We start from the raw sequence: 21053 nt of genomic DNA on the forward strand, positions 1-21053 counted from the left end.
AAACAGTACCAACAACTACCACCACCAACAACCACTGACAAACAGTACCAACAACTACCACCACCAACAACCACTGACAAACAGTACCAACAACTACCACCACCAACAACCACTAACAAACAGTACCAACAACTACCACCACCAACAACCACTAACTAACAGTACCAACAACTACCACCACCAACAACCACTGACAAACAGTACCAACAACTACCACCACTAACAACCACTGACAAACAGTACCAACAACTACCACCACCAACAACCACTAACAAACAGTACCAACAACTACCACCACCAACAACCACTAACAAACAGTACCAACAACTACCACCACCAACAACCACTAACTAACAGTACCAACAACTACCACCACCAACAACCACTGACAAACAGTACCAACAACTACCACCACCAACAACCACTGACAAACAGTACCAACAACTACCACCACCAACAACCACTGACAAACAGTACCAACAACTACCACCACCAACAACCACTGACACACACTGAACATGGGACACGAGTGTATTTAAAACTGAAACACCAAAGGTTATTAGGGTCCAATTAGAAGGCTATAAGGGTCGTCATAAATGCTTACTAACTACCCAACACAAACACCTTTAGTCCGTAATTGCTCAAGGCAATTGAAACTAAAATACACTTATTGGGTGCTTAGTATAATATACAACAACCAGGAAGCGGAGTATAGTTGTTGGCGTGTATATTAGAGTTCAACTACATGGTGAGCAGATGTGAGCATCCAGGTTATATAGAGTTGACGCAGCCTCCTACATGCGCACAATGGGCTCCATGAATACTTATTGTATAGCGGTGACGCAGCATGCACTTGGTTCCATGCATACAGACTGAACAGCGGTTCAGTGTATACAGGCTGTATAGCGGTTATGCTGCACATACACCTGCTCAATGTATACAGGCTGTATAGCGGTTATGCTGCACATACACCTGCTTAATGTATACAGGCTGTATAGCGGTTATGCTGCACATACACCTGCTTAATGTATACAGGCTGTATAGCTGTTATGCAGCACACATCTGCTCTATGTATACAGGCTGTATAGCTGTTATGCAGCACACATCTGCTCTATGTATACAGGCTGTATAGCTGTTATGCAGCACACATCTGCTCAATGTATACAGACTGTATAGCACAGACGCAGCATAAGCCAGCACCACACGAGGTAATCACTTGCACTCACTGTCACAACCTAATTTTGAGAACAATTACTATTGCTGAACAATGCTGCCAGCGACCTTCACACCGTGACCAACACCCATCAAAGAACTTCCTATAGCATATCCATTACAGTAACGTGTTGCCAACCCCCGCCACTCTACCGTACACTTCACAATACCCACTACACTACAGTAGTATTTGTGAAGGTGGTCACTCCCTACCACCCCTTACAGTGGTAACCTGTTGTTAACACCAGTATAGCATAACGACTGAGGATTAAGAGAACAGGTCAAAGTCTAAACCATATATAAGAACAGTTGTGACCAGGAATAATGACCGGCCATCAAGGCCGTATCGATGACCCGGATCTTCACCCTTCAGACATAGGCTGTGGCCGGGGTAATGTCTGGGAGTTATGTCTCAAGAACTGACGAGGAATGATGGGCGAGGCGCGAATACTCACCTTACCTGGGCGTTGTTGACACAGTGCCCCCGACACGAGGCTCAGGAGGAGGAGAAGGGTGCTCCCCGACGCCCGCAGGGTCCCCATGGTTCACGTTAGTGTTGCAACACCCAGCACCTGAGGTTATCCACACCAGGATAATACAACGAGCGGAGGGACTCACTGTGATCCTGCCCGCGCCCAGATACTGACTGGCCCCACCCACTTGGTGCCCGGCCACGATCCCTCTGGCCCACTCCTCCTCCTCCTGCCTAACACTCCACCTTCCATGACACACCACCCTCGTCTCCACTCTCCCCTTCCCCCGCCCACACATCCACACACCATTGCCACACTCCCACGCCCGCCCGCCACTGTGACACTCATACGCCAGTCCACCCACCAATACCCCGTCCCCCGCCCACACATCCACCCACCATTGCCACACTCCCACGCCCGCCCGCCACTGTGACACTCATACGCCAGTCCACCCACCAATACCCCGTCCCCCGCCCACACATCCACCCACCATTGCCACACTCCCACGCCCGCCCGCCACTGACACTCATACGCCAGTCCACCCACCAATACCCCGTCCCCCGCCCACACATCCACCCACCAATGCCACACTCCCACGCCCGCCCGCCACTGTGACACTCATACGCCAGTCCACACACCAATACCCCGTCCCCCGCCCACACATCCACCCACCATTGCCACACTCCCACGCCCGCCCGCCACTGTGACACTCATACGCCAGTCCACCCACCAATACCCCGTCCCCCGCCCACACATCCACCCACCATTGCCACACTTCCACGCCCGCCCAGCACTGACACTCATATGCCTGCCCGCCCGCCCACCAATACCCCATCCCCGCCCACCACTGTCCCACCCATACGCCCGCCGACCACCCCCCTTCTGAACCTTCAGCCAACAAAACATTTAACACACTTCCCGTATTATACAGATACAAAACAACGTCAATGTAACCGAACTGATAAAACTTGTGTCTACGAATAGCCTTAATTTACAAAGACTATTTTGACTTTTATTTCATTTAGAGGCGTATTACTAGGTCATGTTGACTGTGGGCAGGCTCCCTCTGGTGTATGGCTGGTGCAGCAGTGTGTGTGTGAGAGGTTTCCTCCTCCCGATGACTGCACGAGTGGTCACGGTGAGAGACGCCTCACAATGGCACCTCACTGTTTATTTGTTAAGGCTGGCAAGTTGTTATTGTTGTGCTCAGTTGCTGCGAGGGCCACGGCTAAACGAGACGTGTTTTAATGATAGACTTTATGCACACTTAGTGGAGAGGCTCTTGCCTCTACAACCGGTTCAAGACCGCGCTTCCTGTACATCTTCATCGCCACCTGCAGTTGATGCAAGCGGGCTCAATTCAATATGGCAATGAAGCAGCCCTCCAAAAATCAAGCCAATTTCGGAGCAAATGATTAATTTCCACCTTGTTCTCCACTATAACCATAACTATGTTGTTTACGCTTGATATTATGAAGCAAGAGGTCGTGTTGCTCTCTTATCAACTTGTGTCACCGGCTGCCGATCTCCCTGGGTCAACCCAGCGGGTTTTCTTCCTATTGGGGAGTGTTGTACATGCTGCTATGGCGGTGTATCCACTCCCAGGATGAGTGGCGCTGCCCAATAAACTCGCCCCTCGGGGCAAAATTAAATAAACAAAAATTAAACTATTCAAACATGGATAAGAACTTATCGGGGCCGCGTTACAGTCAAATCTACGGTATTTTGTAACCACGTTTTACATACACAAGTATAATTTATCACACTTTATAATTCATGAATAAGTCGTTGCAGCCTTTCCCAGAAACTCAAACACAGTCGCGTTGTGTAATAAAAATAATAAATAACATTTAATAAGCTCTTTCGACGATTTAAATTAAAAGTAAAGTATTTTGGGTGGCAGCGAGGTATTTACTGGCCGTCTCCACCACCTTCAATTACAGCCACCCGCGGGCTGCTCCCCCACGACACGTGACCAGCGGCAAGCCTTATGTCATCACGTCATATCTATATATGAGTGCTGATCCTTCACATTCTTCCAGTATCACGTAGCACCACCACACCTGTCAGGGCGCCGCCACCACACCTGTCAGGGCGCCGCCACCACACCTGTCAGGGCGCCACCACCACACCTGTCAGGGCGCCACCACCACACCTGTCAGGGCGCCACCACCACACCTGTCAGGGCGCCACCACCACACCTGTCAGGGCGCAGCCACCACACCTGTAAAGACGCCGCCACCATCACACCTGTAAATGTGATGCAACCTTCCGGATAACTGATCCGACACCACACCCTCCCCACCACTAATCCGACACCACACCCTCCCCACCACTAGTCCGACACCACACCCTCCCCACCACTAGTCCGACACCACACCCTCCCCACCACTAGTCCGACACCACACCCTCCCCACCACTAGTCCGACACCACACCCTCCCCACCACTAGTCCGACACCACACCCTCTCCACCACTAGTCCGACACCACACCCTCCCCACCACTAAAGCGACACCACAACCTTCCCACCACTAGTCCGACACCACACCCTTCCCACCACTAGTCCGACCCCACACCCTCCACACCACTAGTCCGACACCACACCCTTCCCACCACTAGTCCGACACCACAACCTCCCCACCACTAGTCCGACACCACACCCCACCACTAGTCCGACACCACACCCTTCCCACCACTAGTCCGACACCACAACCTCCCCACCACTAGTCCGACACCACAACCTCCCCACCACTAGTCCGACACCACACCCTCCCCACCACTTGTCCGGCACATCACCTTCACCGTGGGGACGGTGATGTGCCGGACAAGTGATGGGGACGGTGATGTGCCGGACAAGTGGTGGGGACGGTGATGTGCCGGACAAGTGGTGGGGACGGTGATGTGCCGGACCACCACTTGTCCGGCACATCACCATCCCCACCACTTGTCCAGCACATCACCATCCCCACCACTTGCCCGGCACATCACTCATCTGAGAGTTCTCTCTCAGAGTACCTGTTGCACCTCTGCTCTTCAACGGGGGTATTCAGCACATCCTGCCATGCCTCCTGGTCTCATGTGGTGTTATTTTTGTATGCAGGTTTGGGACCAGCCCCTCTACTATTTTCCACGTGTAAATTATTATGTATCTCTCCCGCCTGTGCTCAAGAGAATACAGATTTAGGCATTTTAGTCAGTCCCAGTAGTTTAGATGTTTTACCGAGTGCATTCTAGTAGTAAAGGATCTCTGCACGCTCTCCAGGTCAACAATTTCCCCAGCTTTGAAAGGGGCCGTCATTGTGCAACAGTACTCCACCCTAGAGAGCACAAGCGTTTTGAAAAGTATCATCATCATCGGTATAGCATCTAATGTGATATGTTCTTGTTATCCAAACTGTCACTTTTATTGCAGTTGTGATGGCTACTCTATTGTGTTTTTTAAAAGGTATCTTGGGTGAACTCATATCTTCCGATATGAGTACACCCAAATCCTTCATATTGCCATTTCATTCTATGTTATGATTTGACTGCATTTTGTATGTGGTTTCTGTTTTTATATTTTCATTTTTCCGTAGCGCATGAGCTGGAACTTTTCTTTAAATACCATGCTATTTTTTGTAGCCCTTAGAAAGACCTGATTTACATCTGACTGGAGGTTTGCCATATCCTCTATTTTGCCTACTTTCATAAAAATCCTAGTGTCATCTGCAAAGTCTGATACAGTACTATAGATCGTTTCCTTGTCTATGTCCGATATGAGGATGAGAAAAAGTACTGGAGCAAGTACAGTACCCTGAGGGACCGAGCTCATCACGGTTGATGGATCAGATTTTATTTTGTTAACTATTACACATTGGGTTCTGTTAGTCAGGAAATTGTAGACCCATCTGCTTATTTTCCAGTAATTACTTTTGAACACATTTTGAGTGGAATAAAACCATGGTCATATTTGTCAAAGGGTTTTGCGAAATCTGTGTAAATTACATCAGCGTTTTGTTTGTCTTCCATGGCATTTAAGGCCATGTAATAGTGGTCCAGCAACTGTGATGCAAGAGCCCCCCTGCTCTGAATCCATGTTGTCCATGGTTATGGAGATGCTGGGATTCCATGTATTTTGTGATCTTACTTCTTAGCACTCTGTCAAAGATTTTTAAGATGTGTGATGTTAGTGCTATTGGTCAGTAATTTTTTGCCTCTGCCTTATTTTCTCCTTTATGAAGCGAGAAAGGTATCAGCCAAAAAAAAACTTTTATTACACTCATCACACTAATTTTATGACTTGAGGTAACCCCCAAGGTGAATTCCATGACATTACTTCAGAACTAAGAAACACGAGTTGAATTTGTTTTTTGTTTTCCAGTATACATACTGTATAACCATATTTGAAAACAAAACAAAGAACGGATATAAAAACCATAACTAAGTTTATAAGAATATGAGCAGACAGATTGTGAAGAAGGTATGGTTATAAAATACATAAACAAAATCAGTGAAGAAAATATAAGAAAAAGTACAGTACTAGAATTTCTAAAAAAAAAAAAAAGAGAGGCAGATGGTTGAAATAAACTCAAGGAAATGGAAGTGTATACCATACCATACTTAATTTGCTGAACCTCTTAAAACATATTTCTGTTTAAATTTATGTAAAAGATGGGACACCATAAACTTAGCTCTATTCCAGAAAATACAATACTGTACATGAGGCAACAGTCACAAACACATAAGCAATCAATGCACGAGCAATCACAACACACACAATCAATCACAACTCACAAGCAATCACAACACACAAGCAATCACAACACACAAGCAATCACAACACACAAGCAATCACAACACACAAGCAATCACAACACACAATCACAACACAAGCAGAAACAGCAAGAGCAAGAGCACATACATCACCACAGCTCAAAACACACGAAAGAAAATATGTAATGAAAACCTGTACGATAAGCTGTACTTACCTTCTATCGGAGTACAATTAGCTTCGTCTTTATTATCGGTGCAGTCTTGATTACCATCACAAACAGATGCGATTGGGATACACTGGGTTCTATTATCACATTCAAAAAAGTTTTCACCACATTCTGTATGGTAAAAAACAAAATTGCCATGTTAATTATTTTACCTCAATAATAAAGCTACTGTCTCACATGCTACAAAAAAATTAAGGCAACACACACCGGACACTTTACTGTAAACCAAAACTTACCAATAACCAGGTACTGTAGTATTGACATTTTCTGAATACAGTATCCACTGGATTTAACGGCCTATATGGGGCTGTACCCTGGTCGTTATTTCTGGAGCTCCGGTATTTCCGAAGTAAAGTGTTGTTGTTTTTTTCAAGTAGCATTCAGATAAGATATATTTTGTACAGACTGCCACTTGGTCCACCACTCTAGTATCTTCTACCTTGTGATATCACAAATTCACGGCACATTGTTTTGATTTGTCAAGAGGCTAGAGTGTTCATTCCGTGACTTTGTTGGACATATCTGCACAATCAAGAAACATCCGTGCACCATGTTGGCTCCAAATGCACTCATTGTGTCAGTGATGGCTGACTGGTGGGTGGAGGGGCAGGCAGGCGGGAATGGAGAGGCTGAAATGTAGGCAGGCAGGAAGAGGCTGGGAGGTAGGCAGGCAGAGCTTGGGAGGGAGAGAATGGAGATAGATGGAGGGATGGATGGATGGATTGATGGAGGGATGGAAGGATGGAGGGAGGGAGGGAGGGATATAAGGAAGGAGGGATGGAAGGAGGAAGGGAGGCATGGAAGGAGGGAGGGGGAGATGGAGGGAGGGATGGAGAGATGGTGGGAGGGAGAGATGGAAGGAGGGAGGGAGAGATGGAAGGAGGAAGGGAGGGAGGGAGGGAGGGAGAGATGGGTGTTGAGTTGAGCAGAGAGAGCGAGAGAGAGTGAGGGTATGGGTGTAGGGGGCGGGTGGGGGAGGTGTGTTGGTGGTGGGGAAGAGACCGGCTCACTGCTAAGCCAAACACTTGACCCAGTTAACCAGATGTTTCTTAAACAAATTCTGGATATACATCATCATTTATATTTTTGGCTACAGATTTTGTTTAGTAATATTATTAGGATAATTAAAAGTTATATAATACTTGTTTCATGAATGCTTTATTGTATTAGATGGAGATTCTCCAAGCTGTTTGTGGCTGGCTGGCAGTCTACTGAGCCATTTCCCAGAACGGTCTTGGGAGGAGGGGGGGATGAGGCAGGAAATGAGGCTGTGGGGGAGAGCAGGAGTGAGGGAGTGGGGGAGAGGTTCAGTGAGGGAGAGGTTCAGTGAGGGTGAGGGAGGGGATGATAGAGGTAGGCAGGCTGCTTGCCATGTGAAGACTCCCTGATGCCAAAACAAACCCAATACCGACCTTCGGTAATATCGACCCCCAGACCGTTATATGAGGCTCTAAATACCAATCTCCCAAACCAGTCGTTATTACCGGCAGATCGGTATAAAAGAGGCCGTTAAATTGAGTGGATACTGTACTGTACTTCCTGAACATTCTCCAAAATCAAGACAATGTACTGAACACACAATTATCAGCAGCAATCCAGTTCACATCCACAATATGAGGCAGTGGTAAAACAATATTCAGTTATAGCAATTTACCTAGTACTAGCCATTTTCCCTGCTCATTTGAACTTATTATATTTTTGTAGCAAACATGCAAGCATAATGGTGTCAAACTGCTCTATTTTGAATTATGCAAATAGATTAGATCACTAATTACTTAGAATATCTGGAATAGAACTCCAATTATATTTACTATTCTTTGCCACAATTTGTTTCATTTTTATAAGAAGTGACAATGTGTTTACACATACATAAACAGTACAGTGTTTTCATACTGGAAACACATGGAGAAGTCAATTTTATATATACAAAATATATAGTTGTACCATTATGTTTGCCAACAACTCGAGTACAGATTAGCAAATGATGTTCATTTATTTGGACACCTGATTTGTATACGGGTAAATAATGTCTACATGATCCTAAGTGGATAGCATATCCAGTGCTATGTTCCATCCAGAGATTTGGATTATTGATACACTATTGTGTTCAGATAATCATACAGTGTACTAAGACAGTTATAATATGATACTGATTTGGATTCCAAATTTAATGCCTGTAAAATTAGTTTTTGGAATTACATTTAGAGTAGCGCACTAGTAAGGACTTTATGCAACTAATGGGAACAAAAATTTAAATTGGGATGGTTTCAGAGAGGGTGGTTGAGATAACCCCCACCAAACAATTCATGACTTAAAAAAAATGGTAGGGGAATTTAAGAGGATAGATGAGGGATTGGCAATATTAGTTGAAAAAGACCCAAACCCAAAGAAATATTAAAAATCTCCAAAATTATATTAGTGCACTTCAAACCCTATCCAAAAGGCATCCCCCAGAGTCACATAATCAATAGCAAAATTCATAAAAAAGCCTGACCTACAATCTGCTAAATTTGAACTGCCTGACATGCCAAATTTGACAATAGAATATGCTCCCATTATCCAAGAATGATACTGTATATAATTTGCAATATTTGTCCAGTTGGTATTTGATACTAATTGCCAAGATACTATCCAAGAGAGAGTGTGTGTGTGTCTACCACGAATAAGGGTCAATGGTTCCTCATTCTAATCTTATCCAGGAATTGAACAAGTACAATCAGGTATCAGGTTACTGAACTATCCACTGTGCAATGGGTCACACTTCTCTTGCCCTCTCAAAGAGGTGAAAAGTTCTGGTTCTTTCTAGAATGTAAACTCATGTCTAATATTGTCACCCCTTTTTGCATTGGGGCTGGCAAAGCCATTATCTTATGTTTTGAAATCAAGATACCTTCTGTGCCTTTCCTCAAGTTCAGGGACTTTATCAACATCTGGCTTATGCTCATCTTGATCTGGTTTCATTTTTTTCATTCTCGCCATGCTTTTTATATTGCTCAGTCACCAGCAGGAATCACTTTCAAGGCTGCATTTCTTCTTTCCTTGGCATCAAGACATCCTGTTGGGTAGCTTCAAGCTCTCAATTGTAAATGTAAAACTTTTGCATTGGGCTCTGGGGATTAATTCCTATGCTTGCAGCCTGTTTCAAACATTCTTGTAAATAATAAGTCAGTGTTCTTTTCATTGTGCAGACATGGTTGCACAAGTGCATGGCTGAATCACTGGCTTTGTCCATTTGTGGCTGTCTGCCAGTATCTACTAGCTATTAGGGGTGTATTCTACCTTAATCATGAACCGACATATTTATGTTGCTGTGCACAAAAGTACACCTCACAAAATGTACTAAGCAGGTGGTTAAGCATGGTTAGCTTTGGGCTTTTTTGCTAAAATATCCACTACTAATATTAAGACACAGGGTTTCTGAAGGTCTAAAATAAGAGAACTCTCCAACCTTCCAGGCCTCCCTCATCCTCAGTAATGCTGTGTTGCCCTGGGGCGATTTACCCATCATCATTTGCTACACCCCAGGTCTTCTGGTCCTGGGCACTTCTCTCTTGGGGAAAGACTCGCATAATGTCATCAATTATTATTTCTCTCTTTATAAATACAAAGTTTTTTACACCATTACTAGGAAGGAAGGGAAGCTATTGAGAAGACTGAAATAGATCATGAGTGTAAAGAAATGCCCCTTTCTGTTTTGTACCTCAATGCCTCCTTAATCTTCCTCCTATCTTTCTCAAGTTGATAAGATTTGCTACGCTCCAAGTGAGGTGTCCTCAACCCAAACCTCTAGCTGGTAGAACTGTTACCTGATGGCAGGCAGGGTAGTCAGGTAATGGTGCTTCACTAGTTTCAAAAAATGCCAGTGTTGCCACGCTTCTTATGAAATGAGTCTTAGTATTGTGAAGTGCTTGTGTGTGCCAGAGGGTGGTATCTTTCAGCTGTGTGCCATATCTCTGACCTCCTGTTCAATCAGGCTGTGATTCATCTATCAGGCTGCAAACAGCCGCGTTCAACAGCCTGATTGACCAGACGACCAGCCGGGTGGCCTGGTCTGAGACTGGGCCGCAGGGCATTTGATCCCTGGAACCTCCACAAGGTAGGTAGATGCTCGCTCACCACCCAGTCAAAGCACACAAGGCATGTTTTGAAAAAGCATGGTGGTTGTCCTTGTGGGTGGAAAAGTCATCCAATCTCTAATGTGACATTGGATGATCTGATCTAATGTCCTGAAGGTAATCAGTGCCTGAGGCTAGGGAAGTTACTAAGGGTTCTTGCCCAAAAAGGAGCTTTTTGTTACCCTCGTTCTATTTTTCTTTTAATATGAATCAAACACAAGTCTGACCTAGCCCAAATATGCCTATTATTTCCAAACATTGCTATAAGTTCATAAAAATGAGCCATAAGTTCATAAAAATAAGCCTTAAAAAATATTAAGTATTATTAATACTTAATGATAAGTATTATTAATTAAAATTAGCAATATAATCTCTACACATAAAATATAACCATTTACTGCAGTTATAAGAAAATAAACAAAAAGCACTGGCCATTAGGCAGAACAGACCTTACCTACCAGGTCCAATAGTGCAGTTTTGAATAATAGGAATGACATTATAATGATAATTGTCCACACACACAAAGTTAATTTTTTTATGTTGAAGCAAAATTAGAATATGCAGCAGTGGTTTGGAGCCAACATTAAAAAAGCATGCAGCTAAATTAGAAAGAGTTTAAAGGCATGCAACAAAATGTGTACATTCAGATATTAGATTTATAAAGAGGTGTTCGATTTCCTGAAGCTTCCTAAACTGGGGATGGAAAACGAAACACAGTGGAGACATGATCACCACACAGAATATAATAATGGTTGGATACAGTTGAAAATGTTTATTTTTTGCCCCAAAAATGAAGCAGAGGGAATATCAGAAAATATTTCTTCTATAATAAAGTAGTCGGAGGATAAACTTCAAGAGAAAGTTTTACATGCCCAAACTACTGCTAGTTTTAAGTTTAAACTTTTGTTTAAATTATAAAGAAGAAAGAACACCACAAGCATTGCTCTCTTCCTGTAACTACAACTATGATATCTCTCATAATATATATATATATATACAGTATATATATACATACACACACATATATATATATATATATATATATATATATATATATATATATATATATATATATATATATATATATATATATATATATATATATATACATATATATACACATATATACATATACATATATATACACATATATACATATACATATATATACACATATATACACACATATACACACACACATACATATTATATATATATACACACACATGCATACACACACACATATATACATACATACATATATGCATATATATATATATATATATATATATATATATATATATACATACATATATACACAGACATATATACATACATACATATATACATATATACATACATATATATATATATACATACATATATACATACATACATATATACATACATACATATATACATACACACATATATACATACATACATATATACATACATACATATATACATACATACATACATACATACATACATACATACATACATACATACATACATACATACATACATACATATATACATACATACATACATATATACATACATACATATATATACATACATATATACATACATACATACATATATATATATATATACATACATAAACATATATGTATGTATGTTGTACCTAGTAGCCAGAACGTTGTACTCGGCCTACTATGCAAGGCCCTATTTGCCTAATAAGCCAAGTTTTCCCGAATTTATATTTTTTCTATTTTTTTCTTTTGAAATGATAAATCTATCCATTTCATTATACTGTATATGAGTTCATTTTATTTGAGTTAAAGATAACGTACATATATGACCTAACCTAACCTACCTAACCTAACCTAACATAACTACATTAATAATTTATGTTCTAAATATAATAATAATAATAATTCAAATATACCAATTGGGAACAAAATTTTGAAAATAAAGAAAATCACTTGGCCTATTAGGCAAAGCGGGCCTTGCATAGTAGGCCGAGAAGTGCATTCTGGCTGCTAGGTATGATATTATTATATATATATATATATATATATATATATATATATATATATATATATATATATATATATATATATATATATATATATATATATATATATATATATACATACACACACACACACACACACACACAGTATATACACAATGCATAAACGCACAGGAGTAAGAAGATCTTCCTGAACTGTTATGTACGTTACAATAAAACCCATGGTATTATACTGCAGATAATACAGTACATAGAATAAATCAATCTCCAAGAAATAATTCTTCAAAGAATACATTAAAGGAATCAATAGAAAATATTACATAGTGAAAGAATAAACAAATTAGAGCCTAACACCTGAAGATCAAAGGTAAGAGAGATAATGATAAATAATGAATACTTTCAAATACTGTACATTGACAGGTATGGAAAGATAAGATGGATAAAAAAAAAACAGTGTTGAATGTAACGAAATGCCATTTTCTGGGCGAGACTCAGAGGCCCCCCGAAACTATCCGGCTGATACAAATGTATAAGCTTTGGGGATCGGTCAATGTACATGGAGTCTAGGCCTACCAGGGACCACGAGCCAGAACCTGGCCCCCCTCAGAGAGACGCGAGGAGCAATGGCCTATAGAAACTCCTTATATATGGTTTAGAAGTACTCTACATCTGCCATCGACCGGGTCGGGCACACAAAGATAGGTGCCCCAAAACACCCCCAAATTTTGGTACCGAAATGCTACAAATGCCGAACGAGACGATAGAACTCTCCATGAAAAAAACGATCAAACAAGCATGACGTCATCTCATTACCAACACGCTGCTGTCTGTGCAACCCCCCCCCCCCCCACTTCCCGGGAAAGGGAAGGGGGAGCCCCAGACCCCCCCACCGGCTACCTGAGCCTGTCATTTCTTGGCTGATGTCGGTGGGCTTCGGTCATGTCCCTCCAGCTCCGGCTTTTCTTCTCTGTTCTTACTTCGGTGGTGTATTCACAAGTACTCGGACTGCATGTGCCTATGGTCCCCTTCCATAAGTGCCCTGCAAGCACAAGCCGCCTCGGGAGCTACCTCCATTGTGTCAATTACGGCTTGGTACTTGTCCACCCATGGAGTCAGCTGGAGGGTTTTCTTGCTCCTCTGTCTCTGGGTAGGGGGTAGTAACCATCATCGGTAGGGACACAGGGTATTTATGCAGCTAGTTTTCACCTCTCATAGTGGCCGGCTCTGCATCCTATGGGTATGCTGCCCTCTTGCGTTTTTTCTTTCTGTTCCTTGCCTTGGCGGTGTGGGGGCAGGGGGGCCTGCCCTTGGGTTTGGGTCACACCCTCTATATACATATTGATGGTACCTCCTCTAGGGCCCCGTAAGCGGACACGTCCCGGGGGTGCAGTCTTACAAGTTTGTTTGGCAATATTAGGAGCCGGTTAGTAGTACCCTGCCTTGGCTTCCATTAGTGGAGATTGAAAAGCTAAGGGCCCTGGGAAACCCCACGGGGGCGCATGGGTCCGTTGGGTGTGATCCCCGAGTCCCACCTTGCTTTTTTCGAGCTTGAGGGTTACTCAATCCCCCTTGAGCCGGCTGTTTTTCAGTGGGGTCCCTGGGGTTGTTGATGGTTCGTTGGTTTGGCTGGGGATGCATCTTCTTGTGTCCGGTTTTGGCTCTCAGCCATTGCCTGCGTGCCTCAGCCTCTGATGCCCCTGGACGCACTTTTCATTACCCGGGTTCTCTTCATCCCTGATCCAGGGGTTCGGATCTCCCAGGTCGTCTGCGGGGTCGTTTGGTGTTGCCAGTTGTCTTGCTTTCGGGTTTCGGGCACGTGGTTTCTGCCTCCCAGGTTTGTCCCTCTTTTGTCCTTGTCTCTGGGTAGTTAGCTCCGGGGAGCCCCTTTGGCTCCCCGAAGAAAACCAGCGTTGAATGTAATGAAACGCCATTTTCTGGGTGAAACCCAGAGACTCCCCAGCATCCCTCCCTCTCTCCGGTCAACGGTTCCTTTCGCATGTTTTAACATCCAGCCTAAGAACTGACAGGCTCGGGTAACTGGCAGGGGGTCTGGGGCTACCCCCTTACCCCTCCCGGGGAGGGGGAGGGGGTTGTGCAGACAGTGGCGTGTTGGTACCGAGATGACGTCATGTTCATTTGAGCATTTTTCTTCATTGAGTTCTATCCTCTCGTTTGGCATTTGGCAGCATTTCTTCACCAGAATGGGGGTATTTTGGGGCCCCTATCTTTCGGGGTGCCCGACCTGATAGATGGCAGACAGAGTACTTCTAGACCAAATATATAAGGTTTGTCTATAGGCCATTGCTCCTCATGCCTCTCTGAGGGGAGCCAGGTTCTGGCTCGTGGTCCCTGGTAGGCCTAGAACTCCGTGTACATTGATTGATGCCCAAAGCTTATACATCCGTATCAGCTGGATAGCTCCAGGGAATCAAAGGGGTTCCCCACAGAAAGATATATATATATCTTTCTGATATATATATATCAGAAAGAGACGATACTGACTTAAACTAGAGTTGTGTACAGCTGGAACATGCTACAGAATGAGGTGGTGTGTGTGAAGAACCTAAAATATTAGGAGTATTATAAACGTAAATGGGTAACTGGATATGAAACACCACTCTTTAGCTCTACCTATAAAAAAGCACACAGGTTATCACACACAGTATTATATTAAATTAAGGAGCCCCACAAGCCAGCAGAAAGGGGAAGTTCTTTGTTAATCTAAAATTAATAAGTTGACAGGCCAGAGCCACAGTGGTTACAGAGCTCAAGCACTGCTTTAGCACCCAAAGGACAGAACACTGAGTCATGGAATGTTACCAATGGAACAACCCCTTTCATCTTCACCGCCTGGGCAGTCTTTAATCCCATCACAGCTGCAGGCATAAGTTATACCATCGTCACATGGGTTGGGGCCCTGCTGGTCTGAACGACACGTTGGCCGTGCTGGAGAACAGAGCCATTCATTTTCTTAACTTTGCAAGTACTCGTGAAAATAACATTTAAGGGTTTTGTTATAGACAAGAAAAATTTAGAATGTGGACACCAAGAATTATTAATTCTGCATCATCTCACCACAAATACACCACTTAAAGTAACACGTTTAGTTCAGTACAGCAAAAAAATTTAGTCTTTAGGAAACCACAAAGTCCTAAAACCCATTTTGTTTGTAATTACAGTATTTAACTAAAATATCTATAAATTGTAAAATAAACTAACAGCAGGCCAACTAACTCTCAGGGCCACCACTTTTCATACATCTTTGCAAGAAGGCTATGCTCCTAGTCCACCAGTGCTTATCCTTCCCTAGTAGTTAGCAGTGTCACCCTAAATATTTTGTTTCTGCAATTATTTGTCTTTTTGGCCATCTAGTAGCTTCTTATACCATACGAGTGTCTAGTCATGACTGTAGTGGTGTAAGTGATTTGGAGCATAAACGTGCTTTGCTTGAAACTTCGGCTCATGATGTCATGACACAACAAATACATTTTGAACAGTTATGTCAAATTGTAACCATGGTCAACAAGTCATAAATCATCCACATGCTACCATTCCTTCATGAAGAAATGTTGAGAACCTAAGAAATAGACAATTCTATCCGAATTTGTGAGAGGACCATTTGGTGTGTAAAACATGAATCAAATCTTTCACAAATGCAGGAATAATCAGTTAACCCTTACATTTTAAACCTTATGCCCCTTTATTCAAGAGTGGGACTGGGATGACTTAGCCCCAGATTCAATTCCCACATTTAACTTCAAAATTTATGCTTTGCAATAAAGTATGAGTTTAAAAATTAAATGAAAATTACACAAGATTATTGTTCAGAATGGTTACATAAAGTATGGCTTAAGGTGAATATGAAAGGTAGCTGTCTGAGCAGTACTATCAGTTACTGCAAAGATGCTTCAGAAAATGTTAGGAAAACAATGTGTGTAAAATCAAATATATACTATATTGTAAACAGACTTACTTTAATTACACCTTAAGATAGCAACGTATCTTGGCTACTTTGCCTGTGATGTTTAGAGCTTCACGTTAGTAAATTTCAGAGGTAGACATTTGTAAAAGACCTAACATGACACACACAAATCACAATAACTTCATATAACAAATGAACAAATCTACAAGGTAGAGGCAGAATATCTGGTTGACAGAGCCCGAGTGCATGGGGGAGGGGGGGGGGGGGGGGAATTGTGTGAAACCCCAGTTAGGCTTTGGAAAAGCTTCGGGATCCTCGTGAGGGCAGTAGCACTCCAGGTTGCAATTCCTTTGACCATGTCGTGGTACAGACGACTAAGGTGCATCTGGAACATCCCGTGCGTAGGTTCGAACCCTCTTCAAGACCCATGTGGATTTGTTCATTTGACATAACATGAATTGTCTAAAGAATCATTCAGATTCCAATAATACAAAGGATTAATTAAGTTTGAATTAAACTTAATAATGAAATATTTATATAATTTAACATACAGATATTAAAAATACATTCATACTATACTTTCCAAAGTATTAAATAAAATTAAGATACCTCAGAAAAAATATTGGTCCTCAAAATTAAAAAATTATTGAATAAAATGTACATACTTATTTTCAAATTTAATAAAAAAAAATCATCTATGGTACAGTATAATCCTGCATCAGATCATGTCATATCCCAAGGTCCTCAAGAGACTACAACCACAGGTAAATTGAAACTGGATTATTTCCTATTTAAAGTTAATAGACCATAATACAGTACATGTATTCCATAAGAATCACTGTAGAGCAGTGCATATGTGGCTTGGAAGTACTGTACTGCAGTGGGACAACAGAGCCTAATTATAAATGGCATCTAACCAAGCTATCCCATGAGCTTATATGGTATATATCAGTTTTTGTTCATGCAAAATAGCAACCATAATAATAAGAAGTCTTATAAGAGACTCCGGTAAAAGTACATACATACAAGATGAGTTACAAACCGAATGTTGGATTTCTAGGTAGAGCTAGAACATACTATCTTCATACTCATCTCCACTCAAAATTGTGAAGTTTCTATTTCAATGTGAGCCACTTCAACAATGGTGCTTCTGTTGGGAGCACAGAACTGCTATGTGCTATATTAGTTTGGGATCATCAGTCACTGGATTTCTTATGCCTACCGGGAACCACGAGCCAGAACATGGTCCCCTCAAAGAGGCGCAGAGAGCAATGGCCTATGAGCACTTTACATTTAATGTATGTCGTAATTGTCATCGACCGGGGAGAACACCCAGAAAGATAGGCAAAATAAAACGGACTACAATCTGATGAAAATTGTGAACTACGTTCGAACATAGCAAAAGAACTCTCCCCAGAAAGAACACAAACAAATAACACCTCATCCAACTAGCACTCCCACTCGTTAGGGTCAGCTCGATCACCTCTGGCCTCAATTTCTTTTTCTTGATTTTGCCCTGTGGCTGTTCCAGCAGTGTGTATGGTGTGGTGGCCAGGTATCATCTTGTACGCGGAGCAGCATGTGCCAAGGGTGATCTTCCCAAGGTAAGTATTACCCTTGCATTTCAGGGTTATCTTCCTTGGGGCGTTCAGGACTCGCTCCCTTTTGAGGACTTTGTCACTTGGCATTTTCCTCGCCCTTTGGGTGCGTCAAGGGTCTTGGGTTTTCCGTCTTGCCCCATGTGGGAAATGTTATTGGCTGGGCAGGGCGCACCGAGGCCAGCGCAGCTTGCATTCGCAGTTGCCGACGATTCTCTTTTGCTGCAGTTTGTCTTGTGTCTTCAGGGTTTTGTTTTTCTTTTAGAACATTTTTGCTTTTTGTTCACGGAAGTGTTCTATCTAGCTTCTTATTAGGCAAGCCTAAGTTGTGTTGTTGGTCCTCCTCTGTTGTCCTCGAGGTTTCACAGCTGCTACTGCTGGTCAGTTTGCTTGCTGACAGACAGGGTACTACTGGCTTAGCTAGCCCAGTGTCTGGGCTTCCAGTAGGGATTACTTATTCTATGGGCCCTGGAAAACCCCAGTGGGCTCAAGGGTACCATGGATGCGTCTTCCGTATCCTCTCTCGCCTTTTGCGAAGTCGAAGGTTGTTCGTCGCCCCTGCCTCAGGGAGATGATCTTCCGTACTGCCACCGTCATGCTATGGAAACAAATGGGCAGAGTTTCTTTCACTCTGATGCCCCTGTTCACCTTGCAGTAAATAGGTACAGTACCTGGGAGTTAAACAGCTGCTATGGGCTGCTTCCTGGTCCTGGGGGTGTGTAACAAAAAAAAAAAAAAAAAAAAAAAAAAAAAAAAAAAAAAAAAAAAAAAAAAAAAAAAAAAAAAGAGGGGACATTAAGCCCCGAAATTATCTCAAGATAACCTGTTATTATATTGATCTCAATTTATGGGTTATCACTACATGGTCACATTCATTAAATGCCTTCACAAAACCAAGTATACAACATCTACATCTTGTTTTTCTTCTACTGTTTCTATGATTTTGTCATAGTGGTTAAACAATTGTTTAATGTAGGATCTTCTTGCTCTAAATCCATGTTAACCTGGATTGTGAAGTTCATTGTTCTCATAATAAACTTACATTTTTTTTAATAATATGATATGCCAGTGCATGGCATTTTACTTAGAAGAGAAAGATGTAATGAATGACTTATCATTGGCAATTAGTATCAAATACCAACTGGACAAATATTGCAAATTATATACAGTATCATTCTTGGATAATGGGGGCATATTCCATTGTCAAATTTGGCATGTCAGGCAGTTCAAATTTAGCAGATTGTAGGTCAGGCTTTTTTATGAATTTTGCTATTGATTATGTGACTCTGGGGGATGCCTTTTGGATAGGGTTTGAAGTGCACTAATATAATTTTGGAGATTTTTAATATTTCTTTGGGTTTGGGTCTTTTTCAACTAATATTGCCAATCCCTCATCTATCCTCTTAAATGCCCCTACCATTTTTTTAAGTCATGAATTGTTTGGTGGGGGTTATCTCAACCACCCTCTCTGAAACCATCTCAATTGAAATATTTGTTCCCACTAGTTGCATAAAGTCCTTACTAGTGCGCTACTCTAAATGTAATTCCAAAAACTCTTCTGTCACCTTCAATTGGGTCAATAGTTATTTTCTTCGTTAGGTCAACTATGTCTTCAGTAGCCTTCAAATTATCTTCAAACACCTTACAATAATTCACACACTGAACCACTGAACTTCATTCCATGACATGCCATGTTCTTCACAAACTCACATTAAAATTGTTTCCAGAAATCCTTGAGGTTAGTGATTACCCCATACATTGTTTGAAATGTCTTGGAGAAACCTCTACTAGTGTAACATGCCTTTAGTGGCCTTATGAATCCCAGGTCCACAGGTTGCAGCAGATAATGCTGGTTTTGGAGGCATAAGCACAACCTCAGACATCATTATTTATTATTATCCAAACATGGGTGTCCAGGTGTATTGTCAAACGAGTAAAATTTTAAAATAAAATTTCTTTTCAGGAACAAAATTATTTAAAAACCAGACTTTAAAAATATATTCCCTATTATCAAAGTGTTGGAAGCACTCTGCCACACAATTGGCAAAGCCTATTTTAGCACATTACTGAAATGGCCATTATCCTGAATGGTACATAAACAGTGGCTTGAGTTTACCATCATCAGCAGTATTTCCTCCATGCAACAGGGACTAGATAAAATCTTAATGTTTAATGGAACCAACTTACAAGCTCGAGGACCTACTACAGGGCCCTTCCCAGAAAAAGCATTTTTACTTTAATATTTGTTTATAGTAGATATGGAAAGGGACTTCCTTTTTATTATTAATAATGCAACAAAAATGAATTACAGTACAGGACAGTACAGCACTTTAACCATGTATCCTGCTAGAAAATAATGACTAAAAAGCTTATTTACATTTTTTGTTTAATATGAAAAATTAAGGATTTTTATATGTATACTATAGACAGAAAGAGCAGGTCTTTTTCTTACAAGAAATTAGAAAATAAAAAATTATATAATTTAGATAATTACTTATCCCCAAATGAACCCTCATTTGCAACTAGCTACAAATTATGAAGAATGTAGTGAATGGGAACAGTATGAAAGATAGCAAAACTAATAATTTAATCTTTTTCCTCTCAACATGATAATAGGATAATATAGCTGGCCAATGACTGGATTCTTTTGCAGGTCACTTAAGCTAAGTAAACAGTTCCTTGAAGGATAGTGCCAATATATTCAGCAACCTCAGCTGAAGCAGTGCTATCAGTGCAAAACCATTACAGGTCT

The 21053-nt window shown here is 41.8% G+C and overlaps 1 protein-coding gene across 29 annotated transcripts in view; it reads right to left on the reverse strand.

Annotated features, from left to right (window-relative positions):
• LOC138349700 (low-density lipoprotein receptor-related protein 2-like) overlaps positions 1-21053 on the reverse strand; it is a 381514-nt gene that overhangs the window by 137855 nt on the left and 222606 nt on the right. For 26 of the 29 annotated variants that reach the window (XM_069310661.1, XM_069310638.1, XM_069310637.1 and 23 more), the window contains 2 exons: positions 15602-15727; positions 6653-6775 (listed from right to left, as the gene is read on the reverse strand). In XM_069310661.1, coding sequence (XP_069166762.1) covers positions 6653-6775; positions 15602-15727 — 249 coding nt within the window. The remainder of the gene's footprint in view (positions 1-6652; positions 6776-15601; positions 15728-21053) is intronic. The other 3 variants (XM_069310640.1, XM_069310662.1, XM_069310659.1) reach the window with 1 other exon arrangement.

This window comes from Procambarus clarkii, chromosome 67 (genome assembly GCF_040958095.1).
Source record: "Procambarus clarkii isolate CNS0578487 chromosome 67, FALCON_Pclarkii_2.0, whole genome shotgun sequence".
Lineage (NCBI taxonomy): Eukaryota > Metazoa > Arthropoda > Malacostraca > Decapoda > Cambaridae > Procambarus > Procambarus clarkii.